Genomic DNA, 21,483 nt, shown 5'->3' with positions numbered 1-21,483 from the left:
CTTAAGAAATAAACAATGTGCAAATCCGGCGTCAAACTGGGCCTTGTTTGTACAACAAGCATCTTCGAAATGCAGGGAACAAACACAAACACTTGCACAACTCTGTTGATGCTCTGTAAAAATAAACTCCATCCACTGGTCCCTTAATGCTGTTTCTCTTTTGGTAATCTGTGCAGGGTTGTCTTGCCCTGGCAACCAAAAACACACTTCTTTTGTGACTTTTCGCGACGCTCTCGCTCTGATCTTTGAATGCCTGTTGTGCTCTCAGTGCTGTTCTATACGGGAGCGCGCGCTCTTCCGGCAGAAGTGCCCTTATGACCCATATAAGGAAATTCCGCTCCATCTAACGTCACACAGAGCCATACTCGAAAAAAACTTTCCGAAACTTGTGACAAACCTGAAGAGGTTTTTTTGGAACAAAAATACTCCTTCAAACGTACAACTTAATTTTTGAAACTTTGTCCATGTTTAGCATGGGAATCCAACTCTTTAACAGTGTAAAAAACTCAGTATGCATGAAATAGCATTTCACCCCCCCCCCCTTTAAAACAAATTTCAAAGTCAATAATTAAATGTGTGACATTAAAAACAGCGTCTCGTGACACCAGAAAACAAAAGAACACAAGGGCCGGAGCTCCATAAGGTGTATAATGAAAATTATTTATTGACTGTGTGTGATAATCTGAATTGAAAGGTAATTCAGACAGGAACCACTTTGGCAAGTTTACTTGAGTTTATTGAACACAATTTATCTTTGGCGGTATGGTTCCTTATGGGGGTTCTTACTCCCAGAATAATTGACATACGAGAGCTTTAACATTAACCGCCCGGATCCATGAATTTAGAAATACATAACAATTAGTCTTTAAAACAGTGATAATCATATGGATGTGGCAGAGGTACGTCTATCCTGTAGCCTGTTTATGAAGATGGGTGACTCGCAGTGGTGAGGTCCATACCAGCTACGATTTTTGGAAGCCTTAGTGATCTGAAACAAACAAGACGACAGCCAGAAGGTGCGCAGTAATGTGCTCATGCTTATAATGGGGAGGGAGGGAGGTTGCGAGCCGTTGAGCATACTTACCAAGCCGTAGTGCCACTTATATATAGGTCCCGTGTCTAATAGGAGAGAGGTGGTGATTGGAGCGATTTGACAGCTGACCGCATCAGCTGTTCACAGCCTTGCCTCGTGGCCTGACTGAACTGACGCTGCGCTCGATTTCAGACAGGAACCACTTTGGCAAGTTTACTTGAGTTTATTGAACACAATTTATCTTTAGCGGTATGGTTCCTTATGGGGGTTCTTACATTAACCCCCAAAACATAATGAGAAGTATTATTGCCTGATGAAGAACCCCCAAAACCAATCTGTTCCAGTCCTGCAAGAGAAAAGACATGTTATTGAGATATCTTAATGTGCCCTACTGGCGAAGGGGTATCTCCCTTCTAATGAGGCAGAAAATAGCGGGCTCTCTATAATTAAGGTAGTTGGTAATAGCAGCGAAGGTATTTTTCCAGGGGGAGAACCGCAAATGAGCAGCATGTCCCTGAGCTTTGTATGAGTGGTAGGAGAGTAGCGTTCCTTTTTTCCTTCCTGCAAAAGAGAATAATAATGTTATAGAGAATCCTTAAGCCGTCTATGGTAGGAGAGGGGTGTTCTCTCCTCTAAAAGCGGGGTAGGAATAGCAGTCCCCTCTTATTTAAAGTAGCAGGGGTGTTCATTCTCTGCTGTAGAATGAACAGCAGTCCCCTGCAGCCTAAGCAGCAAAGGGTGTTCTCTCCAGCTGGAGAGAACAGCAGGTCCCTTTCTTCTGAGGGGGAGTTCGTCCCTCGCTTTGAGGGATAACAGCGGCCCCCTCAGGTATCGCGGCAAGGGGTGATCTCCCGCAAGAGAAAACAGCAGCCCCTTTTTTTTTTTTTTTTTTTTTTTTTTTTTTTTAATATATATATATCTCCTCCACATTCAACTTCTCCATCTCCAATAAAGTAGCAGGGGTGTTCATCCTCTGCTGTGGAATGAACAGCGGTCCCCCGCAACTAAAGCAGCAAAGGGTGTTCTCTCCAGCTGGAGAGAACAGCAGGTCCCTTTCTTCTGAGGGGAAGTTCGTCCCTCGCTTGAGGGATAACAGCGGCCCCCTCAGGTATCGCGGCAAAAGAAAACAGCAGCCCCTTTTCCTGATTTTTTTTTTTTTTTTTTAATTAGAGTTGCTCAAGGCTTTTTGTGCTGATATGACGTCCTGTGCTGTAGGCCTAATGTAACGTTGATACGCTGAAGAAGACCACCCACTCATGGCTTTGAGCATGGGTATGGAGACTATGGAAGCTGCGGTGGTGGCCGCGCCTATGCGAAAAGAATGTCTGGTGTAAAGCGCGGGGTCCATGCCACAAAGTAGGCATGTGGTTCGGAGACGTGAGGCAAACCAAGGCTTGGATATGGCTTCTCCTTTGTCGGTGATGAAAAGAGGATCTGTAGGATAGGATTTACTGCGTGAGCTTAACAGCCGGTTCATAGCTAAGAGGGGGCAATATCCATCGTTAGTTTTAGAAATACTAATGGTACTCCCGTTACGATCTCTGTCTGTTTTTGAATGTTTCAGATAAATGGAGAAATGATCAGTGTGGAATGTTATATCATCGATTGTGAGATCGTGAGAGGGGTCAATAATTTTTGGAGTTGATCGTGAATTCCCCTCCTCTGAGAAATCCATAGAGATGGTGAGGAACGCTGCTTCTAAAAGCAGGTTTGAGTGCGGAGTGAACAGACCTGATCTTAATTTATCTACCATTGTGTGCACCTGCGCGCGAGAGAGCGGTAGTCGTTTGTCAGGAATTGCTGGGCTTTCCTTTTTTAATCCGTTGAGGAGAAGGCATATAGAAGGATTTTGTAACAGGCTTAGAGAGGAAGGATCTAAACATCTAATGTGAAATTGGATACCTGATATTAATATCTTGATGGTGGAAGGCTTAAGTTTCCTGGATTCGAAGCAGTGCGTAATGAAGGCGCATACGATTGGTATGTTAACTGGAAGATTAGGCACCGAGAACGCTTTGCAGAAATCTGAAAAAGACGACCACGTCGAGTCGTAGGTTTTGAGTGTTGTTTTTGCCAGCCCTGCTCTCATGTAGAGTGCGGACGAATTAAGATATTTTTTCAATAGTGTATTCATCCTAGGATTGTTTGACTGAAGTTCGGGCAGCCCAGCCGTGAAGGAGCAGCTCCCGGACACAGGCGTCTGAATTCCTGGAAATTAAATCGAGACAAAGAGTCAGCTATTTTATTATCCAGCCCAGGTATATGAGCAGCTTTAATAGTAAAATTGTTCATGATTGAGATCCAGGTTAAACGCCTGATAAAGCGGTTAATGAAAGGCACGGATGAGCGACCCTTGTTGATGATATTGACTGCAGCTTCGTTATCGCAAAACACGAGGATGTTTTTTCTAGACCATTGATCTGCCCATAATAAGCAAGCAATCACTATAGGATATATTTCCAAAAGCGCTGTCGACTGTATAGAGGGAGCCAGTTCTTTAAGTTCTTTTGGCCATCTTTCTGCGAACCATTGATTATTAAAAATTCCCCCGAACCCGACGGAAGGAGCTGCGTCAGTGAAGAACTGCAGTTTAACTGAAGATTCAATATCATCGTCGTAGAAAAAGGAAATACCGTTCCAATTGTCGCATAGTTTTGACCAGAATTTTAAATCGGACCTGCATCCTTCGTCTAACGTAACCGTGGCATGCATACTCTCTACTGTTTTAGACAGGTCTAAAAGTCTGGAAATGAAGGAACGACCTTGGGGAATAATCCTCATGGCAAAATTGAGATGGCCCAACAGGGAAAGAAGATCCCTTTTTGTTAGGGTAGGTGAACAGGAATAAGTTCTAATGAACCCTCTAATCCTTTCTAGTTTGTCTAGCGGAAGAGACGCTTGCATTTTTACTGAATCTAGCATGATGCCCAGGAAATTGAATACGTGAAAAGGGCCTTTTGTTTTTTCCTCTGCGAGAGCAATGCCGAATTTATTGAATGCTTTGACCAGGGAATTGATGCTGCGCGATGGGTCGGCATCTGGAAAGTCTATCAGCAGTAAGTCATCCAGCAGGTGAAGAACGAATGGTAGTTTGAAATTATTTAGCAGGATCCAGCAAAGTGCTTCCGATAGTGTATCAAATATCTTTGGACTGCTTTTACACCCGAAGGTGAGTCTTACTGAAAAATAAATTTTTTCTCGCCACCTGACCCCGAAAAGGTGCCACTGAGGGGCATGATTTTGAAGGCGTCGGTGATATCTGCTTTGCTGAGCCATGCTCCTCTGCCGGCTAATTTAATGAGTTTAATTGCGTTATCCACTGTAGAATAAGTCAGGGAAAAAGGTTCAGAGGGAATTAAACTGTTAATGCTAGGAACCCCTGCAGTGGAGTGGGGAGCGGATAAATCGATAATTAAGCGTTTTTTGCCCAAATATTTCCTGACTGTGAATCCTAAAGGGTTAATGTGAAACAATTTGAAAGGAGGTTTATCAAAAGGTCTGATCATGTACCCCTTCTCTAATTCTTTATCCATGAGATCGTCTACGGCCTGGGGATCTTTGATAGCTGACTGGAGATTTTTACAGATAAATGAGAAGGCTGGCATATTGGAAAGACCGGCTAGAAACCCCTGCATGAGCCCAAAAATGAGGTAAGAAACGAAACAGCGATTTGGATGCCTTCCCAGAGCTTTGGATAGCTCTTTAGTGTTCACTGGAGTGTTTATTTCTGTTTTAAATATTTTGTGCGTCGTGGACAAGGAAACCTCGGGTGGCTGTTCCCACAGTAGCGGCAAGCATGAAAATATTTACAGTTATAACGAGTACAAACATTCTCGTTGAAATTGAAACAAACAGGGGTTTGTCTTCCAGGCTTCACCTGTCCTGTCGCCGGAGCACTATCGTAGGATGACGCGGTCTTGGGGCAGAGAGAAGCTGAGTGGGAAAACTAACTACAGAGGTAGCATGACAATGCTCGATGGCCTGTAAAGTGTCTGCTAATCAGAATCAGATCAGAATCAGAAAGAGCTTTATTGCCAAGTATGCTTACGCATACAAGGAATTTGTTTTAGTGACATAAGCTTCCAGTACACAGAGACAACAACACACAGAAAAAGAAAAAAAAAGAAAAAAAAAAAGAGAGATTTACAAATTGGCAAATAAATAGTGTATAAACAATTGTGCTATAAATGATAATGGAATAGGATTGTGCTATAAAAACAATTGTGCTATAAAATTGTGCTATAATGAGAGCTAGATCGACCACGGACCAGTCCAGTTTCTGATTGAAGCGGTGTATGTACATAGCGGCTTTGGATGAGAAAGATTTGTGATATTCATAGAATAGTGTGCCTCCGTAAGACATAGCGAGATGCGAGATAATAGCTAAATAGGTGTCTAATTCCTTCCTCCTGTCTGGATACTCTTCACAGATAATGTCTCTGAACACTCCGAAAGCAACATTGAATTCTGCCATGGTTAAACTTTTGGTAAGTCTTGGATCATTATCTTTAAGAATGACAGATATGTCTCCACAATCCACAATCCTTCTCTCATTAGTTTCCGCACATAGCAATATTTTAACCAAGTTAATGTCGTTACCTGACAGGATTTGAGCGTGCAGATGAGGAGAGACAGCAGCTGCTGGGGGGAAAAAGGGCAGTCCAGTGGAAGCGGCGGGTAGCGCTGATCCGAGAGATCAACTAGGAAGCGCTAAGTCGGGGGAAATAGCGCGGTTAGATGTTAAGCTGGAAGTCTGTCCGTAGATGCCCGCCTGTGGTGCAGGAGAAGAGCGCTGTGATTCCAGCGCCTGGATCCTGTTGTCCATGGCGGAAAGGGTTCCTTGAATTGAGAGCAGCGCTGATAGAATCTTGTCTTCTCCTTGTACTGCAGCGAAAGAGGCACTTGCTGTTTTTCCTTTTTTTGGAGTTGGATCCGCTTGATTGGTGGAGATATTTTTTCTTTTTTCCGTGGCTTTATGGCCGGTAGACCGGGGAAGAGAAGATGGTACGTTGGTGGATGGGGGCTGCGGGTCTTGATTGACTTCTTGTAATAGAGTCAGGAGCTGATCGTGATCCAGATTCAGAGGCACTTGCATGTTCAGAGTGTATAAGGTGGACAAAATCCTTTCTATAGGCCATTCAGTGATGGCAAACGGATTCCTCGCTGCGATCCTGGAGCTGCGTCTTACTAGCAGGGTTGGATCGATGTCTTCCGTGCCATGATCCGGGATTTCGTCCGGAGATTCTTCGGAAAGGATTTGTACTAAGATGTCCGAAGTATCCATGACCAGGAAGCAGCAAGTAAGAAGTGTAAAGAATGACATAAACTTAATTCTCATGCTGTTTAAGCTGTATCGCAATATTTGCGAGCCGTTGAGCATACTTACCAAGCCGTAGTGCCACGTATATATAGGTCCCGTGTCTAATAGGAGAGAGGTGGTGATTGGAGCGATTTGACAGCTGACCGCATCAGCTGTTCACAGCCTTGCCTCCGTGGCCTGACTGAACTGACGCTGCGCTCGATTTATTATAGTGATAAGAAAATGATAGGTTTGACACTACATCAAAAACTAAATCAACACAAACAGAGGTTGAGATAAGCACAGAAACACACGGTCACTCAGCAGGTCTCACACATGCATTTTACTGCCTATATAAGTATTTTGCATACATGTTATTTCACTGTAGTATAAATGTCATGAAGAGAAAAGGAAAGACTTAATAATATCTCACTGTTACTAATTTATCATGCATCAAAGCATTACGGGTAGAATCTCTTGTCAATCTAATCTGATTCATCAACACGGATGAGTTTCACAGATGATCCAGGTCCAAATCCAAACCCAGGGTAGAGCGTCTGAGTGAATGTGGTCTGGACTGTGTGGATGAGACTCATTGTGTCAGAGACGCTGTAGAAGGACAGAGTTCCTGCTCTGTGATCTACATACACTCCTATTCTACTGCTGATGGACTCCACAGAGAGAACAGTGTGTGTCTTATTGTGCCAAAATGAGTACCTCGAGGGAGTGCAAATCAAACTCCAGGATTGATCATTAGATCCAAACAAACACTCAACACCTACCTTCCTGTTGATGCTACTATATGACACTGATATACGCACACCATTATTTCCCCTCCACTCAATCTCCCAGTAACAGCGTCCACACACACTCTCTCTACACAACACCTGACGATACACATCAAATCTGTCTGGATGATCAGGATACGACTGCTCTCTGTGTGTGTGAATCATCACTCTGTTGTTCTCGGACAGACAGAGGTTTTTATGGGCTGTGTTTGGATCCAGAGTGAGCTGATGGGAATCTGATGGAGATAAAACACATGAGAATCAGGAATTATGAATCTGTTTGATCTTTTCATGTAGCTGAACTCTTCATGTTCATTGTATCATAAGTGTCTCAGTACGGATAAACAATTATCCTGTGCAAATCATCATTTGCATCATCAATTATAAAACTATTCTTTCACCTTCAGGAAGAACATGGACACAATCAGTGAGATTTTCTGCTTGTTTTGTATTGACTTACATTGTAAGAAGTTGTCCCTGGTTCTGGGAACCGTGTTGGTGAATGTGACTGTAGAAATCAACAGACATGAACAGTGTGATTCTGGTGATACTGCATCCATTCCTAAGACATTTCTAATATGATGTTCTCCATGATATGAGATGGTGATGGACTGGTTTATGAGAGCAAATGAATCTCCAGGTCTTTACCTCTGTCTGAGATCTTCTTGAGCTCCTCTTTGCAGAAATCCTCCAGTTTGTCTCTCAGTTGATGGACAGATTCTCTCAGACCATCAGAAGAGAAGAGAGAACTCAGGAGATCTTTATTTTCATCTGTAGATTCAGGAAGTGCTGAGGGAGACTGGAAACTCTACAGAACACAGTTATCAAAACTCATCAGCTCCACACTTCACCCAATAACCTACAGGAACATCAGATTTGTGTGGCTCTTGTAGACTTGACTGATCTTTAGTAACTCAATCCAACATTTCACAGCATCAGCATCATTCTTCTCATATTCACTAAATCACATCAGAGCTATAGATTCTAGTCTTTTTTCACTTATACTACATGTCAACTTTCTAGGAAACTTTGTGAGTGATAAAATTTCTGCTAAGAACATACATGTCCATCTAACAGCTCAAGAACATCAATGGAGTCTCATTGGTCTCATTCAAAAGAAGCTCCAAGGCTACAATTAGATTGACCATCATTTATAACTTTAGAGTGGTTAGAGATGCTGAAACTTCACAATTTTCAAAAGATGATGAGATGAGAGTTTGACTGATGATTATATAATAAAACACTCATGAAATGTTTCTCTGTGAGTCACAGCAGGATCTGCTCAAGTCCACTATGAACCTGTTCTTCTAGATCTGTGTTACCTGCAGGAACTGGATGTGATCCTGTGTGTGTGAAAGCTGCTCCAGCTCAGCGTCTCTCCTCCTCAGATCATTGATCTCCTGCTCCAGTCGCTCCAGTCGTTCTTCAGCTCGACTCACTGCAGTCTTTTCCTGATCTCTGATCAGCCGTATCAGCTCAGAGCAGCGTCTTTCAATGGAGCGGATGAGCTCAGTAAAGATCTTCTCACTGTCCTCCACTGCTGTCTGTGCAGAGCGCTGTTAGGACACACAGTGATTCAGCTTCAGTGAGTCTGAACTGAGACGGAGACAAACTTCTCTTCTTCTCCAGACTCACCTTCTGAGACTCCACAGTCTCTCTCAGCTGCTGGAGATCTTTCTCTCTCTGCTGGATTCTCTGCTGGAGCGTCTTCTGTGTCTCCTTCAGCTGGTGCTACAGGATAAACAGATGATACTGAATCTTACAGTAAACTACTGCCACTAACTCATCAATGTATCTTAGAAAAGTTTATTTTTTTTTAAATCATCAAACATGAATTATCATAAATATTAAGGAATGTTTCACACTGTAAGCTTAAGTATCATGAAAATGAGAGACAGACGTAGAGCTTCACACGGACAGTGTTTCTGTGTAATTAAGCTTCAGCTCTACAAAGAAAATAAACAGATTATTGGACGACTGCACTGAGTATTAACTTGATCTCTAGTTTTAATACCTGATTCTCTGTCCTCTGTGCTGCAGCGGATACAGTGTCATGGTTTTTATGTCCATCAATCGTACACAGCATACATATACATTTCTGATCAGTGCGACAGAAAACCTCAAGAAGCTTCTCATGTTTCTGGCAGATCATCTCCTGCAGTCGTCCAGTGGCATCAGTCAAATTGTGCCTCTTTCCTTTAAACCAACTCTCGTGTTGTTCAAGATGATTCTGACAGTAAGAGTTCACACACATCAGACAGGACTTGACGGCTTTGTATTTTCTTCCAGTACAAACATCACACTGCACATCTCCAGCTCCAGCGTCACAGTCAGCAGGACGTTTTCTCTTCTTCAGTTTTTCAACCACTTCAGCCAGCATGGTGTTTCTAGCTAAAGCAGGTCTTGGACTGAAGTTCTGTCTGCACTGAAGACAGCTGTAGACTCTCGTCTGATCCTCCTGATCCCAGCAGTCTGTAATACAGCTCTTACAGTAACTGTGTCCACACTGGATGGTCACTGGATCCTTCAGGAGATTCTGACACCCTGGACACAAGAACTCATCCTGAAAAATTCTGGCTTCTGCCATTTTACTGCATGAATACAGAGAAACAACACACAACAGCTCAACTAAACTTCAGTGTCTATTTCCTTGAACTCACGTATTTCCTGTTTCCTGTTTCCTGTTTCTGTGCTTGTGTAAATCATTGTCAGTGTTTGTGAGTCCGTAAAGCAGGTTCCTCTTCCTCATTATATTAAATTCAACTCAAGTTTATTTGTATAGTGCTGTTCACAATAAAAATGATTGCAAAGCAGCTTTACAGGAAATTACGCTTCTACAATATATTTAGTAGTAGCTTGTCAGTGCTGACTGATCACAGGAAACAGATGATTCTTCTGCACAATCTGACTTTGCTGCAGTTTGGAATTGAACTACTGGTTTCGTCTGGTCAGAGGAGAACTGACCCCAACTGAGCCTGGTTTCTCCAAAGTTTTTTTCTCCTTTCTGTCACCGATGGAGTTTCGGTTCCTTGCCGCTGTTGCCTCTGGCTTGCTTAGTTGGGGACACTTCATTTACAGCGATATCGTTCACTTGATTGCAAATGATTTCACAGATACTATTTAAACTGAACTGAGATGATGACATCACTGAATTCAATGAAGAACTGCCTTTAACTTTCATTTTGCAATATTGACAGATTGTTTTCCTAAGGGTTAGGGTTAGTTCACCCAAATCTTAAAATTATGTCATTAATGACTCACCCTCATGTCGTTCCAAACCTGTAAGATCTCCGTTCATCTTCAGAACACAGTTTAAGATATTTTAGATTTAGTCCGAGAGCTTTCTGTCCCTCCATTGAAAATGTATGTGCGGTCTACTGTCCATGTCCAGAAAGGTAATAAAAACATAATCAAAGTAGTCCATGTGACATCAGAGGGTCAGTTAGAATTTGTTAAAGCATTGAAAATAAATTTTGGTCCAAAAATAACGACTTTATTCAGCATTGGCGTTAGCATTCATTAGCTTGTCATTAGCGTTTCCATTCATACCTATCACTGTTTTCTTTTCTCCTCTGCTCTCTTTCGCTCCAGTTTTTCACAAGTACATCAAACAACTGTGGTAATATTTCATCAAGCACGGTGAGTAATGGCTTCTCCTGCTATTGTTATTTGCACTGCTTGCCACATGTACAGTTTATCTATCTCTGTCGCAGATGAGGGATTCACATGTGATAAATGCAGGGAAATAGTTAGGCTGACAGAGAAGATTTCAGACTTAGAGACACGCATCCAAACTTTAATTGAGGACAGTAAGAATGTGAGGGCTCTAGATACGGCTTTGGATGCGTCTAGCTCAGAGATTCCTGTACATTGTTCGGTTCCAGCAACAAAGCCCCTGCAGCAGGGCAACTGGGTGAGGCAGTGTAGTCGTGGAAGGTGGAAGGTGGAACGCCGCTCTTCTGTTCCGATCAAAACATTAAACAGGTTCTCCCCACTCAGTGATGCACCCACTGAAAAATCTGTTGAAAGTGCTCTAGTTATTGGCGATTCTAATGTACAGAATGTGAATATACAGACACCAGCCACCATAGTCAAATGTTTACCGGGAGCCAGAGCTCCTGACATCTTGACAAATTTAAAAGTGCTGGCTAATGCTAAATGTAAATACAGTAAGATTGCTATTCATGCCGGCACTAATGATGTTTGACTTCGCCAGTCAGAGACCACAAAAAATAACATTAAAGAGGTGTGTGAACTTGCAAGCACGATGTCAGACACTGTAATATGCTTTGGTCCCCTCCCTACTTACCGTGGTGAAGAGATTCTTAGCAGATTGTCATCACTTAATGGCTGGATATCTAAGTGGTGCCTGCAGAATAACATAGGTTTCATAGACAATTGGACGAGCTTTTGGGGCAGACCTGACCTGTTGAAAAGAGATGGTCTTCATCCTTCCTCAAATATGGCACATAGTCTTAGAGTGTATACTTGACTAACTGGGGCCCAGGTCAGGAAGCAGACAGACTGGCTAAACCGACCATCTCTAGCCACTTCACGTCACACAGGTCAGTTAATTCTCAACACATAGAGACTATCTCACCTAGATACCACACTATAGAGACCCGGACTAGAAAATACTAAAATATCCAAACCAATTTAAGAGTAATTGAGGTTTCATGAAATAAAAAACAGATGCAATATGGATAAACATATGATAAAGCTTGGCTTATTGAATATCAGATCCCTTTCTACGAAAGTACTTTTTGTAAATAATATGATCACTGATCATAATCTAGGTGTGCTTTGTTTGACAGAAACCCAGCTAAAACCTGATGATTACATTGTTTTAAATGAGTCCACCCCCCAAGATTACTTTTTTAAACATGAGCCGTGTCCAAAAGGTAAAGGGGGAGGTGTTGCTTCAATTTATAACAATGTTTTCAGGATTTCTCAGGCCAGGCTTCAAGTATAACTACCAAAATAATGGTGCTTCATATAACATTATCCAGAGAAACAAATGTTAATTATAAATCCCCTGTCATGTTTGTTCTGGCTACTGTATACAGGCCACCAGGCCACCATACAGACTTTATTGAAGAGTTTGATGATTTTACATCCGAGTTTGTGCTGGCTGCAGATAAAGTTTTAATAGTTTGTGATTTTAATATCCATGTTGATAATGGGAAAAATGCATTGGGATCAGCATTTATAGACATTTTGAACTCTATTGGTGTTAGACAACATGTTTCAGGACCTACTCATTGTGCTCTCATTAGAGTTACAAATGACCTGCTCTTATCATCTGATCATGGTGTATCTCTCTATTAGTGATATTGGATCTTAGTGCTGTGTTCAACACTATTTACCACAACATTCTTTTGAATAGACAAAGTGCATTAGAAAGGAAGTGCATTGGAAAGGTTTTAATCATACTTATATGACCGCCATCAATTCGTAGCAGTGAATGAAGAGGTATCATATCAATCACATGTGCAGTATGGAGTACCTCAAGGCTCAGTACTAGGGCCATTACTCTTCATGCTTTACATGTTACCCTTGGGAGATATCATCAGGTAACATTCAGATCATTCTTCTGCACAATCTGACTTTGCTGCAGCCTGGAATTGAACTGCTGTTTTATTTTATTTTTATTTCAATTTCAATTTTATTTGTATAGCGCATTTACAACAGCCCCCAGGTTGACTAAAGTGCTTGACAGAAGAACAAAAGTATTACAAATAAATTGAAAATATACCAGACAAAAATGTAAAAACAACCATTTAAAAAAATTTAATTAAAGTAATTTTTCAAATACAATGACTGCCCTTTTTGCAAGATTTTCTGACTTGATATCGGAAGCAGCTCATTGGATTTGTTAAACAATTGTGCAAGTAATCCTCATAATGTCTATCCTTTAGACAACCAAATTGTTCTTAGTATTAAACCCCTGTCAGGCACTGCAAGAGTGCTCCCGGTTGAGCCAACCTTTGCCTTTTCCGTAAAAAAAAAAAAACCCTCCTTCACTGTCTGGCCAAATACTGGCCATTGAACTTTACCTTTCTGTCTTACGTTTGGAGAGGCTTTCCTGTTTGATGTCTTGAGTATTTACCTCCCATCAGACGCCGGCGAGAGTCTCACGGCCACCTAACTTTTCATTCCTGTTTGACGGGTGACGGTGCACGCTGTACAACGACAAGAGTCTCCACCTCCCGCCAAACTCTGTCCAAATCTTTTCCCCCCACCTGGTGAGGCTTACCCATTCGATGTTCTGAGTCCTGATCTCCAGTGTTGTGGGTAACCCGTTACAAAGTAACACGTTAGAGTACTCTAATTACTTTTTTCCTGAAATTTGTAACTTAACGCGTTAGTTTCGTGCGTAAGTAATCAGTAACTTCGTTATTTTTTTTAAAAAAGTAATCCGTTATTTTAAGGAAAGGAAAAACTGCAGCCTGCTTTTTGTCAGACAGTAGTCCTAGGTCTACTGTGCCACCTGCGGATGTACAGTATCAGCGGAGCCGAAGCTCTGTGATCGTAAAGTCAATGGCTTTGATGCGTCTGTGCCCTGCGCCTGACCCTGTGTTTGTGTGGGGTTTTTTTTTTCGAACTCCCGGCAAGATAGCAGAGAGGACAGCGTTTGGTTTATGGAAGTACGCACATTATTTTCAATTTGTCAACGAAAAAGAAAAGAACATAACGGTAAAATGCACACTCTGCTTTGGTGAAAAGCTTCTGTCGACCGCCAAAAATTCTACCTCAAATTTAACGCTACGTTTTAATCACTACTTTGAAGAGTAAATGTAAGAGGACTGTGTTAAAGCGAATTTAGGCTTGTGACTGTGAGTGACACTTTAATAATAATTAGTTTGGCTATTAAGCGATTTGTCATTTGCCTGTGTGGCAGTGAAGGATTTAATTCGGTTTGTTATCATTTTTGTTTGACAGGCAGCTGTTAATTTCTGTTAGATCATTGGCTGGCTGGTTGTTCATCATTTCTAAATGGATTTAAATCTGCAAGCCTGTTTAAGGTTGTGTTTACAAGTAAGCATACTTGTACTTTGATAACTGCATTATTTAAAGTTAAAGAAAAATCAGGAGTTATCTTGTGGTGCTCATAATATACAGTAGCCTAGGCTACCCGGGCTGGGTAACGTTAGGTGCGAATTTTGATTAATAATATGTTCTGTGATAATAAATAAATAAAACGCCATGTGGAATAGCCGATTGCTGACTGTCTTTCCTGTTATTGTTATCCTGCAGTGTTAATTTAGTCGGATGACTGACGTTATTCATTGTCGGGAGTCACGACTTCTAGGTGCATTTAAAGGGGCCGGGGGCTGTGTCTGTCATGTGTGAGCCGCTGCAAACGGCTTTTAATTTTTGGTAATGCATGAGTACTCTAACGCGTTACTTTTATGAATAGGTAACGCTGTATCATAACTGATTACTTTTAATTGATGGTAACGTTGTAACCTAACTAACTACTTACCAAAGTAACTATACCCAACACTGCTGATCTCCCATCAGATGCTGCGAGAGCCCGCGCAGTCGGGTTTTCCTCTTCCGGCTCCCCGACTGGCGAGGCTTACTCGTCTGATGCCGTTGAGTATTGTGCTCATGTCAGATGTCGGCGAGAGTGCTCCTGGCTGGGTTTTCTTTTCTTGCTGCCCACAAACAGGTCTTATCCATCTGATGCCGTGTGTATTGATCTCCCATCGGGTGTTACAAGAGTTCTCTTTGTTAGCGGCCCAAAGCCTGTTTATCTGCTCAACTGAGAGGACCTACATGTCCGTCTTCCTGAGTCTTGATCTCCAGTTGGAGGCTTCATGGGTCCTCTCGGTCAGTTATCTGCCCTGGTTGCCCACTGACTAGTAGGGGCTCATCAGCCAGTAGGGCCCGTATGCCAACACCATGACCTATTCCAGTCGAGGCAACTCAGGCCCTCCTGGTCGGGCTATCCAATCACGTTGCTCCTCCGCTATCGGCCGGTAGGGCTCATCCGTTCCAATGCAGTGAGGTCCTCCAGTTGTGCAATCCAGTGTCTGTGCATTTATTTGCAATCAAGGCAATGATATCACTGTAGATGAAGTGACCCCAACTAAGCAAGCCAGAGGCGACAGCGGCAAGGAACCGAAACTCCATCGGTGACAGAATGGAGAAAAAAACCTTGGGAGAAACCAGGCTCAGTTGGGGGGCCAGTTCTCCTCTGACCAGACAAAACCAGTAGTTCAATTCCAGGCTGCAGCAAAGTCAGATTGTGCAGAAGAATCATCTGTTTCCTGTGGTCTTGTCCTGGTGGTCCTCTGAGACAAGGTCTTTACACGGGATCTGTATCTGGGGCTCTAGTTGTCCTGCTCTCCGCTGTCTTTCAGGGATGTAGAGGTCCTTTCTAGGTGCTGATCCACCATCTGGTCTGGATACATACTGGATCCGGGCGACTGCAGTGACCCTCTGATCTGGATACAGACTGGATCTGGTGGCCACGGTGACCTCGGAACGTGAGAGAAACAGACAAATATTAGCGTAGATGACATCCTTTTAATGATGTAGCAAGTACATAGGGTGTTATGTGAAGTGTTTCCGGTTCCGGTTTACCTAATTAATGCAGCCTAAAAATCCTTTAACGGATTTGGATATTAAAAGCATATTAGTATGTTATGTGTATGCCAGGTTAAAGAGATGGGTCTTTAATCTAGATTTAAACTGCAAGAGTGTGTCTGCCTCCCGAACAATGTTAGGTAGGTTATTCCAGAGTTTAGGAGCCAAATAGGAAAAGGATCTGCCGCCCGCAGTTGATTATGATATTCTAGGTATTATCAAATTGCCTGAGTTTTGAGAACGTAATGGACGTAGAGGAGTATAATGTAAAAGGAGCTCATTCAAATACTGAGGTGCTAAACCATTCAGGGCTTTATAAGTAATAAGCAATATTTTAAAATCTATACGATGTTTGATAGGGAGCCAGTGCAGCGATGACAGGACCGGGCTAATATGGTCATACTTCCTGGTTCTAGTAAGAACTCTTGCTGCTGCATTTTGGACTAGCTGTAGTTTGTTTACTAAGCGTGCAGAACAACCACCCAATAAAGCATTACAATAATCTAACCTTGAGGTCATAAATGCATGGATTAACATTTCTGCATTTGACATTGAGAGCATAGGCCGGAATTTAGATATATTTTTAAGATGGAAAAATGCAGTTTTACAAATGCTAGAAACGTGGCTTTCTAAGGAAAGATTGCGATCAAATAGCACACCTAGGTTCCTAACTGATGACGAAGAATAGACAGAGCAACCATCAAGTCTTAGACAGTGTTCTAGGTTATTACAAGCAGAGTTTTTAGGTCCTATAATTAACACCTCTGTTTCTTCTGAATTTAGCAGTAAGAAATTACTCGTCATCCAATTTTTTATATCGACTATGCATTCCATTAGTTTTTCAAATTGGTGTGTTTCACCAGGCCGCGAGGAAATATAGAGCTGAGTATCATCAGCATAACAGTGAAAGCTAACACCATGTTTCCGGATGATATCTCCCAAGGGTAACATATAAAGCGTGAAGAGTAGCGGACCTAGTACTGAGCCTTGAGGTACTCCATACTGCACTTGTGATCGATATGATACATCTTCATTCACTGCTACGAACTGATGGCGGTCATATAAGTACGATTTAAACCATGCTAATGCACTTCCACTGATGCCAACAAAGTGTTCAAGTGTATGCAAAAAAAAATTGCTGTGGTCAACTGTGTCAAACGCAGCACTAAGATCCAATAAAACTAATAGAGAGATACACCCACGATCAGATGATAAGAGCAGATCATTTGTAACTCTAAGGAGAGCAGTCTCAGTACTATGATACGGTCTAAATCCTGACTGGAAATCCTCACATATACCATTTTTTCTAAGAAGGAATATAATTGTGAGGATACCACCTTTTCTATTATCTTGGACAGAAAAGGGAGATTCGAGATTGGTCTATAATTAGCAAGTTCTTTGGGGTCAAGTTGTGTTTTTTTATGAGAGGTTTAATAACAGCCAGTTTGAAGGTTTTGGGGACATATCCTTATGACAATGAGGAATTAATAATAGTCAGAAGAGGACCTATGACTTCTGGAAGCACCTCTTTTAGGAGCTTAGATGGTATAGGGTCTAACATACATGTTGTTGGTTTAGATGATTTAACAAGTTTATATTTCAAATTCTTCCTCTCCTATAGTAGAGAATGAGTGGAACTGTTCCTCAGGGGGTCTATAGTGCACTGTCTAATGTGATACTGTAGCTGACGGCTGAATGGTTGCAATTTTATCTCTAATAGTATCGATTTTAGAAGTAAAGTAGTTCATAAAGTCATTACTGCTGTGGTATTTGGAAATGTCAACACTTGTTGAGGCATTATTTTTCATTAATTTAGCGACTGTATTGAATAAATACCTGGGGTTATGTTTGTTTTCTTCTAAAAGAGAAGAAAAGTAATCAAATCTAGCAGTTTTTAATGCTTTTCTGTATGATATGTTACTTTCCCGCCAAGTAATATGAAATACCTCTAGTTTTGTTTTCTTCCAGCTGCGCTCCATTTTTCGGGCTGCTCTCTTTAGGGTGCGAGTATGCTTATTACACCATGGTGTCAAACTGTTTTCCTTAACCTTCCTTAAGCGTAAAGGAGCAACTGTATTTAAAGTGCTAGAAAAAGAGAGAGTCCATAGTTTCTGTTACATCATCAAGTTGTTCTGAGGTTTTGGATATGCTAAGGAATTTGGATACATCAGGAAGATTACTTAAAAAGCAGTCTTTTGTGGTAGAAGTGATGGTTCTTCCATACTTGTAACAAGAAGTAGAATTTACAATTTTGGCTATATGAAGTTTGCACAGAACTAAATAATGATCTGAGATATCATCACTTGGCTGAATAATTTCAACACTATCAACATCAATTCCATGTGACATTATTAAATCTAGAGTATGATTTTGAAAATGAGTAGGTCCTGAAACATGTTGTCTAACACCAATAGAGTTCAGAATGTCTATAAATGCTGATCCCAATGCATCTTTTTCATTATCGACATGGATATTAAAATCACCAACTATTAATACTTTATCTGCAGCCAGAATTAACTTGGATGTAAAATCACCAAACTCTTTAATAAAGTCTGTATGGTGGCCTGGTGGCCTGTATACAGTTGCCAGTACAAACATAACAGGGGATTTATCATTAACATTTGTTTTTCTGTATAATGTTATATGTAGCACCATTACTTCAAACGAGTTATACTTGAAGCCTGCCCTCTGAGAAATCCTGAAAACGTTATAAATTGAAGCAACTCCTTCCCCTTTGCCTTTTAGACGCGGCTCGTGTTTATAACTAGGGGAAGTCGTGGCTTAATGGTTAGAGGGTTGGACTCCCAATAGAAGGGTTGTAGGTTCTAGTCTTGGGTCGGACGGAATTGTGGGTGGGGATAGTGCATGAACAGCTCTCTCTCCACCTTCAATACCACGACTTAGGTGCCCTTGAGCAAGGCATCGAACCCCCAACTGCTCCCCGGGCGCTGCAGCATAAATGGCTGCCCACTGCTCCGGGTGTGTGCTCACAAGGTGTGTGTCTGTGTGTTCACTGCTCTGTGTGTGTGCATTTCGGATGGGTTAAATGCAGAGCACAAATTCTGAGTATGGGTCACCATAGTTGGCTGAATGTCACTTCACTTCACTTAACAGTAATCTTGGGGGGTGGACTAATTTAAAATAATTTAATCATCAGGTTTTAGCCAGGTTTCTGTCAAACAGAGCACATCTACATTATGATCAGTTATCATATTATTTACAAAAAGTGTTTTCGTAGAAATGGATCTGATATTCAATAAGCCAAGCTTTATCACTTGGTTATCCATATTGCATTTGTTTTTTTTTTATTTGTTGAACCTCAATTAAATTGTTAACCTTAACTTGGTTTGGACGTTTTTTGTATTTTCTAGTTCGGGGAACAGACACAGTCTCTATAGTGTGATATCTAGGTGAAAGAGTCTCTATGTGCTGAGAATTAGCTGACCTCTGTGACGGGAGACAGCTAGCAGACGGTCGTATCTTTTCCGTATCTCCCCACTGCCGCAGCAGTGTCTGCTCCCACAGGAGCCTTTTCTGTACCAAACCCCCCCCCCCCCCCCCCCATATATATATATTAAAAAAAAATCCTTGATTGTGCACATCAAAGGTTGCAAATTTTCTGATTTTCATTACGTTTAGCCATTACACTCAAATAAGCTGTTCAGTTTTTCCCAAATAGGCGAAGTGAATTTCAACAAGGGTTCATGATCAGCTTCGATGCCCCACATTTTTAGTTGCATTAGCCATTGGAACGGCTACTTGGATAATTCCGGGGTCAGAACTCCTAATCGATCTTTCAGCTCTGCATAACCCGCCGTTTTCAAACATAATCGCCTGAGAAAAAAAAAAAAATAAATAATATATATATATATATATATATATATATATATATATATATATATATATATATATATATATATATATATATATATATATATATATATCTTTTCGTTTCCCTTGTCCGTCCAGCGAGCACTAGTCTCTCAGTGGACGCAGTAAAATACCTCTTTTTGTCTCCTCTTACGGTCCAGCGAGCACTAGTCTCTCAGCGGACGCAGTAAATATATTTTCGTTTCCTCTGTCTGTCCAGTGAGCCTCAGTCTCCCAGCGGACGCAGAGAAAAAAAGACAAAAAAATTATAAAATAAATAAAAAATTATATATATCTTTTCATTTCCCCTGTCCGTCCAGCGAGCACTTGTCTCTCAGCGGACGCAGTAAAATACCTCTTTGTCTCCTCTGTCGGTCCAGCGAGCACTAGTTTCTCAGCGGATGCAGTAAATATATTTTTCGATTCCTCTGTCTGTCCAGCGAGCCTCAGTCTCCCAGCGGACGCAGAGACAAAAAAAATATATATATATAAAATAAATTTAAAATGATATATATCTTTTCATTTCCCCTGTCCGTCCAGCGAGCACTAGTCTCCCAGAGGACACAGAAATATATATTGTTTTCCCCTGTTTGTCCAGCGTGCCTCAGCCTCCCAGCGGACGGAGTAATTTCTATTTTTTTCTCTGTCAGTCCAGCGAGCACTAGTCTCTCAGCGGATGCAGTACATATGTACTTTTCCTCTACCCATCCAGCGAGCCTCAGTCTCGCAGCAGACGCAGTATGCATCCATCTTTTTCTATTCTTTATCCAGCGAGCCAGTCTTCCAGCGGACGCAGGAATATAATTTGTTTCCTCTATCTGTCCAGCGAGCCTCAGCCTCCCAGCGGACACATTACGCATCTAGTCAATACATCATTACACCTCGCAGGCAGACGGTGGAGCCTGTCTTCCCGACATCATAACCGCTTCTTCCTCATCTATTAACCAAAGCCCCTTTCACACTGCACGTCGGACCCGCAATATTCCCGTAACATTGCCTGGTCGCCTTCTGTGTGAAAGCAACCACGTCCCGGAATTGATTACCGAATCGAACCCGGGTCGGGGACATAGTAACATTGCGGTAATCGATCCGGAACGAGCGCTGTGTGAACAAAAGCCAGATCTAATTCCGTATCGAAGTGATGACGCGCGTTATCGCGCGACTTTTTTACCGGCTGTTTTGAAGGAAGATCAACATTCGCGACGAAAACATATGTGCAAACTGTAATGAAGCAGAGATCAGTTAGTTCCTCACTTTCCGCGCTGACGCAGAGATCATTTGCTTGCTTCAGTTAAAGTATAATGTGCCAAGCGTTGTCGACTCGTACATTACACGTCACGCGCTGATGTCACGTGTCGTTACGGGATCTTCAAGGGTTGTGTGTGAAAGCACGCACATATACCGGGTCGTCACTGGCAGTGTGAAAGTGCCAAATCTAGCGACCAGGGAACAATTACAGGAACACTTTACCCCTGAATTTGCCGGAATGGCAGTGTGAAAGGGGCTCAACAGGACCTGCCTGCTCCTCCGCTTCTGCCAGAGGCAATGCGAGATCTCCTGGTCAAACGACCATGCTTCTAAAAATGTCAGCCCGCCAAATCTCTGCATTTTGGGGGGTTCGTAGTCCGACGGCTGTCCTTTTGCTCTCTTGTTTTGGGGGGAGTACTCTGGGTTCGGGCCACATCCCAAGCTCGGAGCCCTCCACCCAGACAGCACGCCAAATACCATAACCTTACTGTATTAATATACGTAGATGTGAACTCGTGAAACTTGAGTTTTGTGTGTGTTTATGTGCACTTTAATATATTTTTGTTACACCTTCTTGTATAAAACAAAACAAAGCAAAGAACAAGTGTCTTATCATTTATTATACTAGACAGCATTATACAGCTGTTGTA

General features: G+C 41.9%; 1 protein-coding gene across 1 annotated transcript in view; it reads right to left on the bottom strand.

Annotated features, from left to right (window-relative positions):
• Nucleotides 1–5,631: 5,631 nt before the first annotated feature.
• The window catches only part of LOC113115788 (tripartite motif-containing protein 16-like), a 66,159-nt gene continuing 50,307 nt past the window's right edge, over nt 5,632–21,483 (bottom strand). The window contains exons 2-6 of the mRNA XM_026283408.1: nt 8,756–8,851; nt 8,443–8,676; nt 7,769–7,928; nt 7,581–7,628; nt 5,632–7,356 (exon numbers count right to left, since the gene is read on the bottom strand). Coding sequence (XP_026139193.1) covers nt 6,818–7,356; nt 7,581–7,628; nt 7,769–7,928; nt 8,443–8,676; nt 8,756–8,851 — 1,077 coding nt within the window. The 3' untranslated portion in view covers nt 5,632–6,817. The remainder of the gene's footprint in view (nt 7,357–7,580; nt 7,629–7,768; nt 7,929–8,442; nt 8,677–8,755; nt 8,852–21,483) is intronic.

Source organism: Carassius auratus, chromosome 16, assembly GCF_003368295.1.
Source record: "Carassius auratus strain Wakin chromosome 16, ASM336829v1, whole genome shotgun sequence".
NCBI lineage: Eukaryota > Metazoa > Chordata > Actinopteri > Cypriniformes > Cyprinidae > Carassius > Carassius auratus.
Note: the sequence above shows the minus strand (reverse complement) of the source record. Positions and strands in the feature narration are given on the sequence as shown.